The sequence below is a fragment of the Crinia signifera genome, chromosome 2 (assembly GCF_055691185.1).
Source record: "Crinia signifera chromosome 2, ASM5569118v1, whole genome shotgun sequence".
Classification (NCBI taxonomy): domain Eukaryota; kingdom Metazoa; phylum Chordata; class Amphibia; order Anura; family Myobatrachidae; genus Crinia; species Crinia signifera.
The window spans coordinates 15,585,582-15,606,110 of record NC_139218.1 but is presented as its reverse complement, the minus strand read 5'-3'; the positions used below and the strand labels follow the sequence as shown (position 1 = coordinate 15,606,110).

General features: G+C 49.3%; 1 protein-coding gene across 1 annotated transcript; it reads right to left on the bottom strand.

The window, feature by feature from the left end:
- Positions 1-1,162: 1,162 nt before the first annotated feature.
- Positions 1,163-17,446, bottom strand: LOC146058368 (uncharacterized). Its single transcript, XM_083170652.1, has 5 exons — positions 17,309-17,446; positions 10,695-10,757; positions 9,177-9,234; positions 2,512-2,829; positions 1,163-1,290 (listed from the first exon to the last, which is right to left on the bottom strand). The coding sequence occupies exons 1-5, from the start codon at positions 17,444-17,446 to the stop codon at positions 1,181-1,183; spliced, it is 687 nt and encodes a 228-aa protein (XP_083026778.1). The 3' UTR covers positions 1,163-1,180.
- Positions 17,447-20,529: the final 3,083 nt, after the last annotated feature.

Sequence of the window (20,529 nt, the reverse complement as noted above, 5' to 3'; positions counted from 1 at the left end):
TTCCCTGGAAGCAACAATTCTCCAGCTCCAGCCCGGTAGTACAAAGGGCCACCACAGCTCTATGGCCCATAATTAAAACGGACAGCTCCCTACCTGGATTACAAAACAAAAGACCAATGGCTTGTTATACCAGGGGCCGCAATATTAAAGATCGAGTGGTGCATGCGGACATTACCGCCTTTGATGTACCACCACGGCCATCCAACTTTTTGACCAAATTGCCTGGCTGCTACAAATGCCTCAGTTGTACTACGTGCAAAAACCTGGTAGTATGCAAGACATTCAAACATCCAATCAATCAGTAAAAAAGAGAAAAAAGACTTACCTAAGTTAGTGTAGAGCGCTTATCCAGAGTTTATTTTGTCAATAAGCTGCTGCTTGAGGGAGTAGTCAGCTCCCAAATAGGTAAAGGAAAAAAAGACAAAAAGAAGCAGCGCTGATTTTTATCCAATCCACATGTAGTTAATTTAATAACAATTAAACATATTAAAATACACATTAGTAAAACACAAATATATGAAACTGTATAAAATCAATTGAATGGACCCAATTATAAATAGTCACCGTGGCCCTTATTCTGATCGGTGCGTACTTTCCCGAATTCTTTCAGTGCGGTCCGCACTCCTCGCTGTGCGGTGGCGTACGGCCAACGTCCGTAGAAACGCCCACGTGTCCTCCGCATTCGGACGGACTCCATCTTTAAGAACAGGGCGTGTTTACGGACGACATACAAACCATGCGTGTGCGGGGGAAACAGTCAGATTCTGCACGGTGTGACCGCGTATGCACGGCCTTCCCGTGTCAGAACGCACGCGAGCCGGCCACTACGCACAGATGCGGTGTACTTACGCAAAAAACCAGACTACTCTTATCTGAGTTCCCAAATAGATCACATGACACACTTAGGCAATTATCAAACCACTTTGAGAACAGATTGTTGCTCCTGGTCATCTGTTATTTATCTAATTGATCCTTAAACACTTACAAGCACTATACATTAACCCTAACATTCCCTATGGGGATAAAAATGTGATCTACCCTTTTGCTGCGTACATAACTAAACATCAACATGTTTTTGTTTTAAATGCTATTTATACTTTTAATGTGAAATACTAAAATAACACACAGACAACTTCTTAAATAAAGGGTAACTTTTATTAACAACCAAACAATCAAAAAATTACTCCAGGAGCAGGTCACATAGGTCCTCGACATGTGCTGTCATCCTCCTGAGGTCCTCCCGCAACCTCATGAGGGCCCCTCTAACACCCTGGGCTGGCTCCTGGTAATCTGTGTGCATGAGAAAGGGGGTACAACATTAATTATGCTACTCACGTACACCTTGTACAGTCAATCCTAAGTACCTACACCATGAGAAATCATACATACAAACAAATACTTAGGCAATCTTGTATGTAATGGCATCAAATATATGATCATGATGCTGCCACCACACACACACACACACACACACACACACACACACACACACACACACACTTGTGTGACATATACATTTCACAATCTATATATCAAAAACACAACCACACTTGAGGATCACTCACAGTTGTCCTGGCCAAAGACTCCTCACTCAACTCAAAACATACACCCACTACAACATGCCACATTTACCCATACATATATACCTGCATGTTACTGCTTAATAGCTAAACTGCATGATAGATAGATAGATAGATAGATAGATAGAGAGAGAGAGAGAGATAGAATAGATACCACATTAAAATGCTAGCCTAGTCCCTCTACCCATTACTTCATGATTCCTTGTCACATTTGCGAGATAGGAGAAAATGCAGCACTAATCGGCTTCCTTACACCAAACAATTTCTAAGGTCAATCCATCCTACATAATACCTTTTAAAAATACATGACAACAACACGGGCACACTGGCTAGAGGGGGGCCCATGCAAACTGGCCACTTGGGACTCCAGTATAAATCAGGCCTGCCCATATTCCATTGATGTTTTATTGTTGCTTCTATACAAAGAGCCTCCATAAATAAACACTCATCACCTACATGAGCATCCAGATTGCACGTTTGCAGCATGGCCATATAAGGCCAAAGGGTGTCTGTTGTTTTCCCATTTTTTTGGACTACTCTTTACTATGGGCCTTATTTTGGTTCATTCTTTCTGACAAAATCCTTCTTAGATGGACAAAACCATGTGCACTGCAGGGGGGGCAGATGTAACATGTGCAGAGAGAATTAGATTTGGGTGAGTAATTTTGTTTCTGTGCAGGTAAAATACTGACTGCTTTATTTTTACACTGCAATATAGATCTCACTTTGAAGTAAAACCCCACCCAAATCTAATTCTCTCTGCACAAGTAACACCTGCCCCACCTGCAGTGCACATGGTTTTGCCCATCTAAGAAAGATTTTGTCAGAAAGAATGAACCAAAATAAGGCCCTATATTATAGCAAAATTTAATCAGCTGTGCGACATAACAAACTGTACCTAAGTCAGTAATGATGCATTATGTCTACTTACCCCTGCCAGGCAGCTCCACCATCTCTTCATCCTCCACATTGGGAGGTGGTGGCAAATCGGGGAGGGGTAGGGTCACCTCCTCCTCCTCCACTTCGACCTCCTGGCCGACCTCCTGGGACACCTCCTGGGCCTCCTCTGTGTCCTCCTCCGTGACCACCTCCTGGGCCTCCTCTGTGTCCTCCTCACTGGCCACCTCCTGGGCCTCCTGTGTGGCCTCCTCACTGGCCACCTCCTGGGCCTCCTCTATGTCCTCCTCACTGGCCACCTCCTGGGCCTCCTGTTTGGCCTCCTCACGGGCCTGTCTGGCTCTCTCCCGCGCTGTGGGTTAAACAAACAAAATGGGTGAGTGTCATTTGACATTGAAATCACTCTAACAAGTACATATCATAACCACATTATATATGTGTTATAGATCACACATATAGTATATGGCATTTCTATGTCATCAACACCCAATTGACCTCATGTATTATTAATATTAAATAATGTGAAAATGCAAACACTCACTGGCCTAGATGCACTAGCCTTCAAAAGTTATACAATGTAGAGTGATAAACACACAGCCAATCAGCTCCTTCCTGTCATGTCACAGACTGTAGTTGAAAAATGCCAGATAGGAGCTGATTGGCTGCCTGTTTATTACTCTCCATTTTATCACTTTTGAAGCAGACCGAATCCTGGCCACTGTCAATTATATGTATTTTGCGAAAATACTTACGGCGTTGAAGACGCCGCCTCAGAGCCTGCAGCCGCTCCGGCTCCCGCCTCCGCAGGTCGGACCATCGCCTCTCCAGTTGGGCGATGGTCCTCCGCACATGAGTGCGGGCGAATATGCGGCGCCGGGCCGCAACATATGCCCGGCGCTTGTCCCTATTTGTGATGAAGGGGCCTGCCTGCCCCAGTCTCCTCTCCATCACTGCCACCAGCGACATCAGCTCCGCAGTGGAGAAGGGCTGTGCTCGCTGGTAGGCAGCCATTTTAGCAATGGCACAAATCAAACAATCATGTGCTGTCATTGGTTGGTCAGAGTGATATTTGGTATTAACTTTATTGTTCATTTTTACACTAACAGCGTGTATGCGCCCGAACAGACGGCTAACCCATTGCATCGCACACCCATCCTAAACAGACAGTGTAAACTAAGATGGAAACACATTATATATAATCTATAACATTCACCAAACATGGGTATAAGCAACAGGTGAAATAGTCTGCATCACTAGACACTTACACCTAACTCAACAAGGTACTAAACAGCTATTTTATAATGAAAGCTATGCAGCAGAAACAAAGCAAATAGTGGCAGACCTTTTCCCCAAATTAGGCCATGCTGCCATGTGTACACTTACCTTCTACTGGCCCATACTACAGAGGTGGAATGAAAAGTAGCTAGCATCCAGCCTGAATTTGGAGTGCTTTCACATGTGATTTGGATGCTAGCACTGATTACTTGTGGCTAAGTGGTGGACTGGATTTACATATGGAATGGGTAGTGTCAGTTGTACTACATACCAAACAAGTGCACAGTACAGATGTACATTCAAATATACATTTCATGTGTGACCTCAGTTTTATTTTGTCTTTGGTGTTGAAATCTGCATTTAGCTACTAAATCAGACTTACTCAGTTTGCCAGGTTTTTGTGAAATATTTATCCACACCAAGGGGCGTGCCGTATGCGCCGCACGGTTGACGCTGCCGTACGTAACGCAGCCGTACGGAACGCAGGTTGCAGCTGATTAACGCCAATTACAGAAATAGTATTTAAAGTTGTCCTAGAAAGGCAAACAGTTGTTGGAAACATGGCTGGCTCAGAGTCAGAGGAAGAACAGGTGGTGCAGAATCTCTTGTCCCGCATGGAGGCCAACACCACCTATGTCCCCCTCAACCCAGAGCAGCCAGATGGGCCATCAACATCAGGCCAATCAGCAGCTGGCCCATCCTCAGCATCAGCAGAATCATTGGGAACACAGCAGGTGGCTTCCCAACAGAGTAGCCAGGCCAGCACTTCAAGTACAGCAACCGGTGGCTGTGGCCGTGGCAGTGCCAGTGGCAGTGGCCGTGCCCGTGGCCGCAGTCGGGCAACAGGGGAACCAACCACAAGAAACATGGCATATGAACCGCAGGAGCTTGACATCCTGGTGACCCGGGCACGTGATTTGATAGAGTGCCCAGCGGTAAAGTTGACACACACAAGGAGATGGAAGATCTGGGAGGAGATAACAGCGGAGATTAATGCAGTGGCTCCACAAGTTCGTGAGGCGGAGCACGTTAAGAAGAGGCAAGTACATGTGTGTTACATTTGAGTAGGACAAGTCCAGTAATGTTTACATTCAATATTAGATGGAGTTGGTCAATGGGTGGGCACGTTGCTTGGAGGCACAGACATGTTTGCCATGACATTGAATTGATAGTTATTGTAGGGTGACTGTGGTTGTATCTTCTAAGGGTTGTTTTTAAAAATGAATATAATGTAAGTTTGGTGTCAGTAGGCACATGTTGTATTATGTTTCAGATTGCAATGGGTGCTACAGCAAACATGAGGAGTGACATGTATTAATATGTACACTTTGATTGCAGGTGGCACGACTTCAAAGGGAACCTCAAGAAGAAATTGACCCAGCGGTGGGAACACAGCCACACCTCTGGGGCTGGCCCCATGCCTGCAAAGCTGCAGCTCACCCCCCTGGAAGAGATGGCACAGTGCTGCATTGCAGTGGAGGAGGTCCGGGGGGTGAGCACCATAGACAGCGAGTCCCCAGCGGAAGTGATGGCTTCTACGCTTGAAGGTAATTATTTGCCAGGCCATAAGTAGATGTTTTGAATTTTGCATGGAATGTGTGGTAATTGGTATTTTCTCCTTCAACAGCATCCCCACCGCTTGGTCAAGAATCTCTTGAGGAGGTTGTGGAGTCTGTGCCACCTGGTCCCAGTAGCAGGCCCGTGCAGCAGCAGCCGGCAATATCCGCGGCTGAATTGGCCACGTGGGGGCATGTTCTGGAAAGTATTGTGCAGCAGGGAGACTCGGCATCAGAGCGGGTGCGTAGGGCCGAGGAGGTGCTGCAGGGTTTGACCACCAGCCAGCAGAGTATTGCTGCGAGCATGCAGGCTATTGCTGCTAGCCTGCAGGTGCTGGCTGATCAAGCCCTGCGGCAAAATGACCTCCTCCTCCGCCATAATGAACTTATGGTGGAGCTAGTTACCACCAATAGGGTCCTAATGTCACCCGCTTCTGGTGCATTACCACCATCATCACTCCCTGCTGCCAGAGGGGGAAGAAGATCCACCCCCTCCCCAGCATGTGCTCCACGTGACCCACCATCTGACTCTGGCCGTGGGCGAGGCCGAAGAGCTGCTGCACGTGGCAAGGAGCCTGCCAGGGCCAAACGTGCCTGCAAATGAACTTGTGTCCCCATTAATCTCCACCGTTATGTCTTCACAAATCTTCCATTGAGCTGTGTGTGTCAGCATCCTGTGTCAAAATCCGTGCCGAGGGTCACCACATTTGCCCGCGGTTCAAATGTCATGTTTGGTTCCCCTGTTGCCCAGTTTCGGCTACCATTACTGTGTGCTGTACTTGAAGTGTTGGTGCTCTACTTTTGTTGTGAAGCCACCTGATGTGTTCCTAATGATTCTGCTGTGGCTATTTATTATATATTATTTACTTTTAGTCCTGTTATGGTACCATTTATTTTGTGATGGTTTCGAAATTATTTTCTACGTTTCTTTAATAAATGTTATTTTGGCCCCCCAAATGTCTGTATTAATTGATACATGCAGAAGTGACATGTGTATTAGTATTATTAATATTAAGTTGTGTTCATTATTTGCAGTGTAAAAGTGTGTGACAAGTGCAGCATGTAATGTTCCCTTTAAGCTGCAATGGTTCTAATTGAAGCAGTGAGAAGCGTGTAATTAACAAGTAATGAGTAAAGTAGGTGATTGTATTGTGTTCAGCTGACATTGGTTGAGGTGCGTCCGTCCTGATTAGGCGTTCCGATTGCCTAGCGCATGACCGAGTGGTGTCCGCTAAGCAATACTAGCCTTTTGGACACCGCACATTTCTTCCCTTTTTGTTCGCGTGCATTCGGCGTGCTGTCCGAATGCACGCCTACCAAAATATGTGTACTCCCCCGTGTCCGCCCATGTTTCCGCCCAGTTTAGCCCACTTTGAAACTACGCCCCTGTGTCATTCCGCATGACGCCCATAACACACCCATATTGCCCGAGTGATTGCGGTGCACATTTCTGTACGGTATTAGTGAGAACAAGTACGGAGACCATGCGTGGCACATGCGCATGGCGTTCCCCACGCATGCGCAGACGGCTAAAAAACGCGATCCGAAAGAATTCGGGAAAGTACGCACCGATCAGAATAAGGGCCCAAGTTTGGAGAATGGTATGTCCTGACACCTTGACAAAGCAGTGAGTGCACTGCGAAACGCGTTGGTGCTTGCCCTGTGGACCCAATTTTTCCTTAAGGAGACACCTTTCTATGCCGAAGGATTGTCCCACCTGCTGATACATCTGATCGGAATACTTTACCCCTGGAAGTCTCATGCCATTCACAATATGGACACCTGTCACTCGCAGCAGTGAGGACTCCCGATCCGGCTAATTCCAACTGTGCCATCGGTTGAGTCCATTACAAACATATACAGGATACCATCAATTGGCTAATACGGACTCCATCATATTTCTCCATTGAGATCAGAGCAGGACATACCATTCTCCAAACTTGGTGACTATTTATAATTGGGTCCATTCAATTGATTTTATACAGTTTCATATATTTGTGTTTGGTACTTCTTTACTTTCACGGCGCCACTAGATAGGACAGATAGGATACTAGATAGGATACGATTTGGTATGCGATTTGACATAAGATATCGCATAAGATATAGGATAAGATTTACTATCCATTTCATTACCCCACTATCCACTAGGGCGTGGAGTTGAGAATAGAATAGTGTGGCGAGCGCAGCGAGCCACCAAGCCCGAAGCGTGGCGAGCGCACACGGATGTTGTTTCAAAGCAAGTCCCCAATATTGCATGCCATTTGCATGCAATTCCATAAAATACATTCCGTGTCCCCTCGCGGGGCTCGCTGCGCTCGCCACGCTTCGGGCTCGGTGGCTCGCTGCGCTCGCCACACTATTCTATTCTCAACTCCACGCCCTAGTGGATAGTGGGGTAATGAAATGGATAGTAAATCTTATCCTATATCTTATGCGATATCTTATGTCAAATCGCATACCAAATCGTATCCTATCTAGTATCCTATCAGTCCTATCTAGTGGTGCCGTGAAAGTAAAGAAGTACCTTGTGTTTTACTACTGTGTATTTTAATATGTTTAATTGTTATTAAATTAACTACATGTGGCGCTGCTTCTTTTTGTCTTTTTATCCAATCAATCAGTCTATCATTCCCATCAAACACGTCCTCACGTGCTTAACTACCCACGTCATATATTTATTATTCTGCCCGTGTCATTTATACTACGTGGGAAAAACCATCCGCACGATCCGTGATAGAATGGCCATACACCGATCGGCCATTAACAACGCCATCAGGACCAGATCGCCTGACCAACCGGTTGCCCGACATTACTTGGAAGCAGGACATTCGATCACGGACTTAAAGTTCATCTTGATCGACCATGTCCCCCCCTTTCGCCGAGGGGGCGACAGAGATGGGGCTTTGCTTAAGTTGGAGTCCAGTTGGAGTCCAGATGGATTTATAAGCTACAAACCAGCAAACCCCACGGCCACTGGACGGACCAGCCTGGTAAGTGTATTTAAATCTCTGCTGTTCTTTGCATTTTTTGTTCTCCTGCATGTCAAGTCTTAATAAAAATGTTATTGTGACATTGAAACGTCGACAGCTTATTTGACATGTTCAAGCGTTTATTATCTACATAAAAAAGTTTTTTCTTCTGTTATATATATATATATATATATATATATATATATATATATATATACCAAGCTATCAATTAGCAGATATGCATTAGAGTGAGTTTAATCATGTGCATGAAACTGTGTGTGGGGAGCAGCATATGGGGAAACTCTGTTTCTCAGTTTAATAAATTATCAGTTAGAATCCACAGCGACATCCATTGTGAATCAGACGGGTATATTGGGTGGACAGATGTCCTATCCCACATGTTCCGCTGATCACAGTGGTGCCAGTGTCACAGTGACGTAAGTTGCATGTATAGTCACTCCTGGCTATTCATTCATGAACCTGGGTGAATTAATAAGTTCTCTGCGGTTGAGACTTCCGGTTACACCCCTGGAAGATGCGGTAGTGGGAGAGTGGAGCTCCGCTAACCAGGCACCCCACGCCACTGAAATCACGGCTTAACAGCCTCCAAGCTGCCCGCCCGCCACCCCTCTCCTACTCAGAGACCTCCACTGCATGAAGCGCTTCCTCAGTGCAATGCCCAGCTCCACCAGCCACCAAAAAAGAGACAGGGAGCGGCCGACGCCGGGATCCAAGATGGCGCCGGACGCTGTTCCCCAGAGAGCCACCCCTGCCTCACCATCTACCACTTCCACCACCAGAGAGTCGCTGCCTCCCAACAATCCAGCCTCCCCCACAGACGCAGGATCAAACCCCCACAGTGAGTACCTGGCCCCTGAGGCCCACCTGCCACCCCTCACTGCCCCTGTGACCTATGGAGATATGGTAGAAGCCATTAGAACTGCCATAGGACCCCTCCTAAAGGCACAAACGGACGATATTAACAAGCAGATAGCACAGCTGCAGCAGAGGGTACAATCCACTGAGCAAACCGTGGGGGCCAACTTTGCCGACATTAGTGAGTTGAAAGACTCCCTTCAGGCTTCCCAGAAGGAAATCTCATACCTGCACAATAAAGTGCAAGATTTGGAAAACCGCTCACGCAGATGTAACCTGAGAATCATTGGGCTGCCTGAGACCGTCAGAGGTCAAGAATTATTTGACTTCATACGCATAACTCTGCCTGAGATACTGCAGGTCTCTGATAGGTGTGAGGACTTAATCATAGAAAGAGCCCACAGGCTGGGCTCAATTCGCCCACAAGATGGGGCTAGACCCCAGGCGGTGATATTCAAAACCCTAAACCTCCTTCACAAGGAACTATTGTGGTCAGCATCGAGAAAAAGCAGAGATATTACATGGCAGGGAAACAAGATCTTACTATTTCAGGACTTTTCAGCTGAATTATCCAAAGCCAGAAGGGACTTTGCCCCAAAATGTCATCTTCCCTCCATCTTGTGACTCCCCCCCCCCCTGATTCTCATATGCCTCAACACAATGCTGCTTCAAGGAGAGAGATTGATGTTCCTTTGCCAACTCACCCCTTCTCCTCCCCCCCCACCTACTGTGAACTATCGTTGGTCCTGATCCACGAAGATTGAAAAGGGGTTTGAATCTATTGCAAATACTTGCTGAATGACAATACGACCATACGGTACCCCCCTCCCCTCCCCCCGCCCACTCATGTTATAGCACCTCTTACTATCTTGTGACTCTTACCATGAGGGCGGACAGAGGTGACCCTATTCCCCATCTGCTCCACCCCCCTCTAAACCTGGTTCTACCCCCCCCCTCCTCCAGAAGCAAACACAGCCAACGCACCCCAGCGCCGGAACAAAGCAAACAGACTAACTGCCGAGTCAAAGACTTATGGCCCATGGCTATAAGAACTCTTCCGTTTCACCCATACTCTCCCCCCCCCCCCCTAGTTAAAAATTGCCTGTGGCGGGCGATATGCTCAAGTTAACTGTTGTTTTCTCTTGTTAATATAATTATGTGCGTGTGTGGGGGTGACGCCTGGGTGGAGGTGTTGCTCCTAATTCCTTCAACCCCTGCCTGAGCGCCTTGGCTGATGGTCGAGACCCTCAGAATGCTTTTCTGGAAGTCAATGTTTACATGTTTTCCGTCCCCTTCTCCCCCCCCTAATGTTTGTCCCAAATGCAGCATTATTGTCGAATCAAAATGCCGTCCGACAGGACGTAAAGCCTTAGAGTATGTAACCTTCCATCTACCCATCCCCGGACTGGACCCATGTCCGATCTGACGGTTGGTAGCTGGAACGTGGGTGGGATAAACTCACCCCAAAAGAGAAAACGCATATTGTTGTATCTTAGCAAATTACATCTTGATGTTGTGTGCCTGCAGGAGACCCATCTTACCCAGCTTGAATCGGCCAAACTCTGGATGCTCGGCTGGCAGGTCCTCTCTTCAGCATCCTTCAACTCAAAAGCACGGGGAGTGGCAATCATAGCACGAAGACAGCTACCTATCACTGCAGAAATACTTCACTCCGATCCAGAGAGTGAATATATCATATGCCGCATCACACTTGCACAGTCCCAGTATATTATACTTAACATCTATGCCCCCAACACATATTCCAGACAATTCTTCCTAAATTTAATCAAAATACTCACCCCCCTTCTCCACTTACCAATCATCCTCTGCAGAGGGCGGCGGTAAGCGTCCTCCGACCTTTTCATACCCCCACTATCCACATCGGCGTGGAGTTGATTTTATATAGTGTGGCGAGCGCAGAGAGCCACCGAGCACGAAACGCGGCGAGCCCCGCGAGGGGATGCGCATGACATCACATGTATTCCGCGTCCACTCGCCACGCTTCGGGCTCGGTGGCTCGCCACACTATATAAAATCAACTCCACGCCATCGTGGCGTGGCGTTAACAATGGGGGGCCATTTCACATACAAATTATCCATCAGGGTGGGTATACAATCAAAAATTGGGTATGGTGGGCCATTTAACATTGGTTCCTATGTAAAAATCGGGTCCATCGCAACGGTCGCATCGCATGCCATTATAATGGCATGCGATGCGACCGATTTTTTAATTGTAAGGAAAGGTCTTTAAAAGCCCTAAATCGGGTCGGTCAGGTCCCATCGCATACCTTAAGTTAGGGTATGCAATAGGACCCGACAGGCGCCGTGCTAGGAAACAAGTACCAAAAAAACAATAGGATACCACAGGCTGCTCCCCTGTATAATGGGACACAACAGGCTGCTCCCCCTGTCTTATAATAATAACAGGACCCCACAGGCTTCTCCCCCTGTATAATAACAGGACCTCACAGGCTGCTCCCCCTGTATAATAAAAATACATCACAGGCTGTTCCCCCTTTATAATAACAGGACACAACAGGCTGCTCCCCCTGTATTATAATAATAATAATGGAACCCCCACCCCAACTGCTCCCCCTGTATATAACAGGCGCCGTGCTAGGAAACAAGTACCAAAAAAACAATAGGATACCACAGGCTGGTCCCCTGTATAATGGGACACAAAAGGCTGCTCCCCCTGTCTTATAATAATAACAGGACCACACAAGCTTCTCCCCCTGTATAATAACAGGACCCCCACAGGCTTCTCCCCCTGTATAATAACAGGACCCCAACAGGCTGCTCCCCCTGTATATAACGGGACCCCCACAGGCTGCTCCCCCTGTATAATAAATAACAGGACTCCCACAGGCTGCTCCCCCTGTATAATAATAACAGGACCCCCACAGGCTGCTCCCCCTGTATAATAATGACAGGACCCCCACAGGCTGCTCCCCCTGTATAATTAAAATACATCACAGGCTGCTCCCCTTTTATAATAACAGGACACAACAGGCTGCTCCCACTGTATAACATGACCCCACAGGCTGCTCCCCCTGTATAATATTAATAATAACGGGACCCCCACAGGCTGCTCCCCTTGTATAATAATAATGGGACCCCCACAGGCTGCTCCCCCTGTATAATAATAACGGGACCCCCACATGCTGCTACCCCTGTATAATAATAATGGGACCCCCACAGGCTGCTCCCTCTTATAATATTAACTGGACCCCCCACAGGCTGCTCCCCCTTAGAATAATAACTGGATCCCCCAAAGGCTGCTCCTCCCTGTATAATAACTGGACCCCCACAGGGTGCTCCCCCTGTATAATAACTGAAGCTTACAGGCTGCTCAGCCTGTACACAGTCCCACTCCCTCTTACCTTGATGCCAGATAGTGAGTGAGGCAGGCTGCAGCATGGAACGCACAGGCAGGAAGTAGGTGGAACACACAGAGTCTCTGTAGTGGCCTCGTGCACTAGACATGTCCTCAGTGCAGGAGGCCGGCGGCCATGTTTATGGAGACCAGCCAGAAACTGGTCAGCCTGGCTGCAGCAGCAGCCTCAGAACAATGGCGGCCCGCACACAAAAGGAGTCAGCGGCCCGGGGGCCACATGGCACCCTGCCCCCCGGCCCAGCCCGCCCCTGCCCGACGGCCTGACTTCAGACTACTACAAACTTCTTGCCCCGAAAATAGCCCCTACCCTAGCGGCAGTTTACAACCAGATTCAACAATCCGAAACTGCCCCCCCCCCCCCCCCCCACACACACACTTTTTAATTTAGCCACCATCAAGGTCCTCCCAAAGACAGGACGGGATCTCACGGACCCAGGGTCCTATAGGCCTATATCCCTGTTAGATATAGATTACAAAATTCTTACCAAAATACTCGCAGAGAGGCTGTGACCGGACGCCTGCCCTTAGCTCTGGCTACGCCCTTCGGGTCCACAGATTGCGGTACCAGGTCTCACGGGACCGTGCCAATTGGGGATTCCCTGTTACCGTCAGCAACCGCCTGTTACTGACTCCGCCCACTACGCAGTGGGCGGGGTATCGCTGCCACCACCAGACTCCTTATACGTGGCGCCTGGAACCACGGTTACCTCCTCAGGACCAACCACTGGCACCTGAGTACTACCTGCGGGAGTGTATGCGTCGACGCGCTGCTGACACACTCCTGGCTGGCGTCAGTGGCTTCCCCTCTGGTTCACGGACCAGACCTCTGCTTCGGTAGCTGGCAGAGCGGAGCTTGGAGGACGCTGGATACCTTTACCCAGAACAGCCGGAGAACGGAATTATTGCGGTAATTCTGTTAGTCGCAAGATGGCAGAGACGTCTTGAGGCAAGAAGATGTTTATTTGCTCAAAGTTCTTAAAAGAACTCTCTCCTAGAATAGGAGAGTGCAGCATACAGCAGAATGTTTACAGCAGGACAGGTAGAACAGAGTACAACTTTGGGCTCACAGAGCCCTGCTTATATAGGCAGAAAACTCTTTGACATTGTCAGATCCTCCCCCATACATTTACAATTTGCATCTCAATCTGATACGTTACTTCCCGTGCATAACGAACCAAGATTACATACTACAAAGGATAAATCCAATTTCCTTAGAATATATAACTTTCAGGAACAGGGGAGATATTTATCTCCTGGTAGCATGTTTACATAACGAAACACAAATGTCTGTGCCTCATCAACACCTCACACACAGGATGTCCTGGGCTCAGGGACCCATCACATATGGTACACAAATTTCCTTTTTAGCACCTCTTACACAGGGCCTACTCCCTGCTGTGTTTTGGACACTTTCAGACATTCTGACCAGAGAGGCAGATTAGCATTTTATTTCCTCATCACCAAGATTTGCTAAATCCCTTCTCCCAGAAAAGTACAAAGTGCATTGTAAATCCAGAATGCATTCCTCAATATTCAATATTCAATACACAATATATGATGCAGTCCTAGCTCAGTGCCAAACATATATTACATAAATACATATGATATGTGTGCGGGGTGCCCAGCTCAGTGCTATAACTTACATCAGCACTGCAGCAGGGGTCCTGTCCCAGCTCAGTGCTACTCATACAGTTTAAAACAGGGCAAGTGCCCTTGTTCTGAATAACGGCCAAGCACGGATAGTTAACCCCTTCAGTGCTGTAGCCGCCATTAACCCCGTGTGCAGGGCTCTCCAGCCACACTTCTCCCCCCCCCTTCAAGCGGGAAACCAGAGGGCCATGTCCCAACGACTTGGCTCCTGGTCCCGCAGCCCATTTGGGGGTTACTGGGAGTGCCTGGGGGTGTTGGCCCCCAGCCTAGACAGTTCCTCCAGACTGCAGTGGGCCATATCCGGTTGGTGCTGAAAGTCCACACAGTCACCACAGTGTCCAAGTCCAAGGCCCCACAACAACAGTCTGTTTCCCCCAATGCAGGGGGCAAACCTTCATCAGGTGGGTGTTCCTTCACCCCAGTGGGGTGCCAGTGGCACCATCTGTGCCAAAGCTGGTCTGCTGCATACACAATTGCCACGCAGTGTGTCCAAATTGTGGCATACCCCACCTCCCACCATAGCAGTATTCTGCTCACACAAACCACAGGGTGCTCCTGCCCACATGGCTCCTCCTGGCTCAGTACTGCTCCCAGTCCATGCAGTGACGCAATAGTCCGTACCACAATGTCCTGGTAATAAATGTGCGTCATCAGCACTGGAGCTGGTACCAGAGCCTCCTTCAGCGACTGGAATGCCAACTCACAAGCAGGTGTACAGTCCACTGTCTTGGGAAGACCCTTTCTAGTCACTACTGTAAGGGACGTCACTACCAAACGAGAGTCAGGGACAACTGGTCTGTAGGGCCTTACAGTTTCTAAGGTCAGTACCTGTCTGGGGGTTGTGGGCCGGGGATAGCCTCTGGTCGCCTCTACCTTCCCTGGTCTGGGCCTACCCCTGTCTCCTCCCACACTATCCTCCAGGCACTGCACCCCTGTCACTTCTCCCGGGCACCCGTCTGCAACAACCGTCAGACCTGCCCCCCTGTCCTCCTCAAAGGACCTACGTCTTGGGGAACCCACCCTCTCTGGTGTATCCCCTTCTACCTTCCTGACTACCCTGGGCCTGAACCCTTCCTGCCCGGGCACACTCCCTACCCCCACCCCATCAAGACCGCTGCGAGCTTGGCACCGTATGCCTGTCAGGGATGGGTCAGAGAGCGGAACCTCCTGAACCCCCTGCCAGTGCCCCTCACTTTCTCCTAAAGGGGGACACTCTACAGGGGTATCCAGGTTGGGATGTCTAGGGTCATTCTGGTTTGGGTCAGTCATGTAAAGGTCAGTGTGGTCACTCATACTCACCGCTGGAGTTGGCAGACCACTAGGAACAGGAGCATCGCTGGGTACCCCCACAGGATACAACAAGCTGGCACACACATCCTCGGCGTTGCTAGGGGACGTAGGCACATCAGAGGCAAAAGGCATGCTGGGGAGATGCGCTGATCTAGCCGCTGTAGTCTTTTCCTCTGGGCTGGTTGATGCTGTGGTTGGCTGCGCTGGCAGTTGTCTGGCCGCTGTGGTCTTTTCCTCTGGGCTGGGCTGTGCTGGTGTCGATGGTAAGGACTGTAGTCTGGCAGCTTGACTCCAGGCGATGGCGTTAGCAAATGTAGTAACGATTCCACCCCCAAGATCATTCCCCAGGACTACATCTGTTGGGAGGCCATCCATGACGGCAACATCTCGCAACTCTGGTCCAGCCCCCCAATCCAGGTAGACTCTGGCCATGGGTACCTCTCGCTCCGCTCCATCTGCCATTGTAACTTTGGCAGTGCGACCCTGCAATACTGCAGCAGGATCAATCAGTCTGGGGCTCACCACAGTGATTGAGGCCCCAGAGTCTCTCAGGCCTTCCCCCTGCAGGGGCCCCACTTGGACCGCCTGCAGGTGCCGCCACATATTCTGTAGAGGCCGTGTGGCCATGCAGGTGACCCTCTCCTCTGAGTTCACCTGTTTCCCGCCACACTCCATCGGACTGACTGGAGGGGGTACAGTCTCTGTGGACTCATCTCCACGGGTTAAGCAAGCAAGCTGGGTGCCAGCACTCGGAATTGTAGCGCGAATCTGGGGTGCCAGCAGTGTGGGACAGTTCATCCTAAGATGTCCGATTTTCCCACAGCTGTAGCACTTCTTGACCAGTCGGGGCTCCGATGATCCCTGATTACTCGCAGGGACGCTGCGGGGCGATTGCTGGCCAAGAGCACCCGGGTTGGAAGATGCTTGCTTTGGGGGGCGATGAGCTGAAGAGGGGTGTCCCCCTGGTGGTACAGTCCTTTGTAGTGGGCTGCTACTTGGGCGTTTCAGCCCCTGTGACCGAATTGCCACATACTTGTCCGCTAGCTGGGCAGCCATCCTTACGCTCGGTGGCTCCCGATCTAGCACCCACTCCTTCACTTCCTGGGCACACCTGCGGTAGAACTGCTCCCTGCAGATCACATCAATCAGGGTGTCCCAGGTTGTGGCCTTTGATTCCTGCACCCACTTCACCAAGTACTGCCGCAGCTGGGTGGCAAACTGCTCGTGGGTGCTGCCCGGATTCTTTGGCAAGTCCCGAAACTTTTTCCTGTAGGACTCAGGAGTTACAAAAAAACGTTGGAGGAGGGCCTTGGCGACAACATCATAGTCCCCACAGTCCTCATTGGCCACTCCTCGATAGGCCTCCAAGGCCTCTCCATGCAGGGTGGGCACAAGGTGTCTTACCCACTCCTGTTTGGGCAAATCATGTAGTTTACAAGTCCTCTCAAAAACTTGCAAATGTCCATCAATGTCCCCATCGCTGTCAGCAAACTTAGCAAACTGAATCCGTCCCACTCGGGGGGTAGCAGCTGACAACGGCGCCCGGGGTACCACAGCCTGTGGTGCCCGCTCCGCATGCCACATCCGAATGATGAGCATGCGTTCTTGTTCCGTTGCCCTCTCCCCTAATTCCGCTAGCCGATCCGCTAGGCTATCCGTGCCGCCCACCCTGGGACACACGGATCCTGGCCCTGCTAGGGAGTGTTGGGAAACATGGCTACTGCTAGAGGGGGCGGGGCTTGTGAGTCTCACCGGGTCCAGATGAAGGTCCTCTGTGTGGCTGTCCTCCTGGACACGGTCACCATCAGCATGCTGCACCTCCTCCCGACTCGACTCCTCCAAGCGATTGAGCGCCGCCCTCATTTCGTTTACAGTTGCTTTGGAAGGGATCTCCACACCCTTCCCCCGACACACGATCTCGAGGTCATCCTTCGACATTCCATTGAAGTCCGCCATCTTGCGCGTTCTCCTGGCTGCAGTTACTCCTCCCTGAGTAACTCGGCTTCTCCAATCGGGTAACCGGAAAGCCGCCTGGGATATCCCACCGCTGTGCCACCAATTTCTGTGACCGGACGCCTGACCTTAGCTCTGGCTACGCCCTTCGGGTCCACAGATTGCGGTACCAGGTCTCACGGGACCGTGCCAATTGGGGATTCCCTGTTACCGTCAGCAACCGCCTGTTACTGACTCCGCCCACTACGCAGTGGGCGGGGTATCGCTGCCACCACCAGACTCCTTATACGTGGCGCCTGGAACCACGGTTACCTCCTCAGGACCAACCGCTGGCACCTGAGTACTACCTGCGGGAGTGTATGCGTCGACGCGCTGCTGACACACTCCTGGCTGGCGTCAGTGGCTTCCCCTCTGGTTCACGGACCAGACCTCTGCTTCGGTAGCTGGCAGAGCGGAGCTTGGAGGACGCTGGATACCTTTACCCAGAACAGCCGGAGAACGGAATTATTGCGGTAATTCTGTTAGTCGCAAGATGGCAGAGACGTCTTGAGGCAAGAAGATGTTTATTTGCTCAAAGTTCTTAAAATAACTCTTTCCTAGAATAGGAGAGTGCAGCATACAGCAGAATGTTTACAGCAGGACAGGTAGAACAGAGTACAACTTTGGGCTCACAGAGCCCTGCTTATATAGGCAGAAAACTCTTTGACATTGTCAGATCCTCCCCCATACATTTACAATTTGCATCTCAATCTGATACGTTACTTCCCGTGCATAACGAACCAAGATTACATACTACAAAGGATAAATCCAATTTCCTTAGAATATATAACTTTCAGGAACAGGGGAGATATTTATCTCCTGGTAGCATGTTTACATAACGAAACACAAATGTCTGTGCCTCATCAACACCTCACACACAGGATGTCCTGGGCTCAGGGACCCATCACATATGGTACACAAATTTCCTTTTTAGCACCTCTTACACAGGGCCTACTCCCTGCTGTGTTTTGGACACTTTCAGACATTCTGACCAGAGAGGCAGATTAGCATTTCATTTCCTCATCACCAAGATTTGCTAAATCCCTTCTCCCAGAAAAGTACAAAGTGCATTGTAAATCCAGAATGCATTCCTCAATATTCAATATTCAATACACAATATATGATGCAGTCCTAGCTCAGTGCCAAACATATATTACATAAATACATATGATATGTGTGCCGGGTGCCCAGCTCAGTGCTATAACTTACATCAGCACTGCAGCAGGGGTCCTGTCCCAGCTCAGTGCTACTCATACAGTTTAAAACAGGGCAAGTGCCCTTGTTCTGAATAACGGCCAAGCACAGATAGTTAACCCCTTCTGTGCTGTAGCCGCCATTAACCCCGTGTGCTGGGCTCTCCGGCCACAGAGGCTTATACCCCTACTCCCATCCCTGATCCATACAGACCAGACAGGGTTTATTGCAGGCAGAAACCCTGTGACCAAAATTAGGAAAGTCTTAAAGGCCCTGCATGTATCCCAGGGGACGGTGTCGGACGCCCAGCTGGCAATCCTGTCCCTTGACGTGGAAAAGGCGTTCGACATGGTCCACTGGGATCACCAATATGACACCATGAGACGATTCTCCCTTCCTGAAGCGTTCATTAACGTCTTCCAAACCCTCTACAAAGACTCTGCCTCCAGACTAATGTGCAATGGCTTACTATCAGACCCCTTCCCAATAGCCCGAGGCACAAGACAGGGCTGCCCCCTATCACCACTGCTCTTTGCATTGGCCCTCGAGCCCCTAGCAATCACGTTGCGACAATCCCCCTCATTTACAGGCATTAGGGTGGAGAGCGTGGACCTACGGGTCTCGCTCTTCGCCGACGACATGCTATTATTCTTGACAGCTCCAGAACACTCCTTGCCCAAAGCCCTTAAAATCATACAAACGTTTAGCTAATTTTCAGGCTACAAGATCAACATGTCCAAGTCAGAACTCATGATGCTAAGGGGCCCCCCTCCGCTCTTCCGAGCGGGGACGGAGCTACAGTCTATAAGTATGCAGACCTCCCGTATAAAATACTTGGGAGTGCAGATCCCTTCCAAATTGGAAGGCCTATACTCATGTAATTTTGAACCCTTAGTCGCCTCCATGAACAAAACCATGGCTTCCTGGACAGACTTGCCGCTGTCCCTGCTGGGGAGAGCGGAGGTAGTTAAATCAATCATAATGCCCAGATTATTTTATGTCATGCAAATGATCCCCATAAAAATCAATAACTCAGACGTGAAGAAATTCAATTCTAGAGTAAAAAAATTCCTCTGGATTGGGAAAAAGGCCAAAATCGCTCTACATAAACTGCATCTCCCCAAAACCATGGGTGGCCTCAACATCCCTGACCTTAAACAATACTCCAAATCCCTCCTGTGTCGCTTCGCTCTGGGTTGGCTAACTGAATCTAACAACTACTCAGATCACACCCTAGACTGCGCCCTCTTTTCACCCCACTCGCCCGGAGCCCTGCTACATACACCAAAACACAAACTACCAAGATACTTGTTACAGAACAGACTCTTTATAGACATCTACACGGCATGGTGGTCTGTCTCCCAAACGATGGAACTTAACCCCCTGATTACCCTGTGGATACCCCTATGGGGCAATCCAATGTTTCCCCCTGGTCCAATGTTTCCCCCAGGCACCCAAAGAATCTTCCACAAAGGGCTGAAAAAGATTTCCCAGGTATTCGACCCAGGAGGCAACCCGTATTCCATCTCGACCCTACAGAATCTCTTTGGGTTACCCCCCGCATCCCTTTTCCCCCTACTTCAGATTTCTCACTATGTGCGCTCTCTCCCCCTGCCTACACTCAAGGAACCTGCCATGCTGAAGCTATCCGGAGTGATCTCTAAATTCACCCAGGGTAAGTTCAAATCCAAAATGTTTTATGAAATTCTAGCATCCACACCAGCACAGAAATGCAGGACTCTGACAACTTGTTCCTGGACGAAGGATATTCCTTTATTGAACGACCCAAATTTAATCTTTAGACATCACAGTAAGATCATAAAAATATTCAAATCTTCTGTATTACAGGAGGT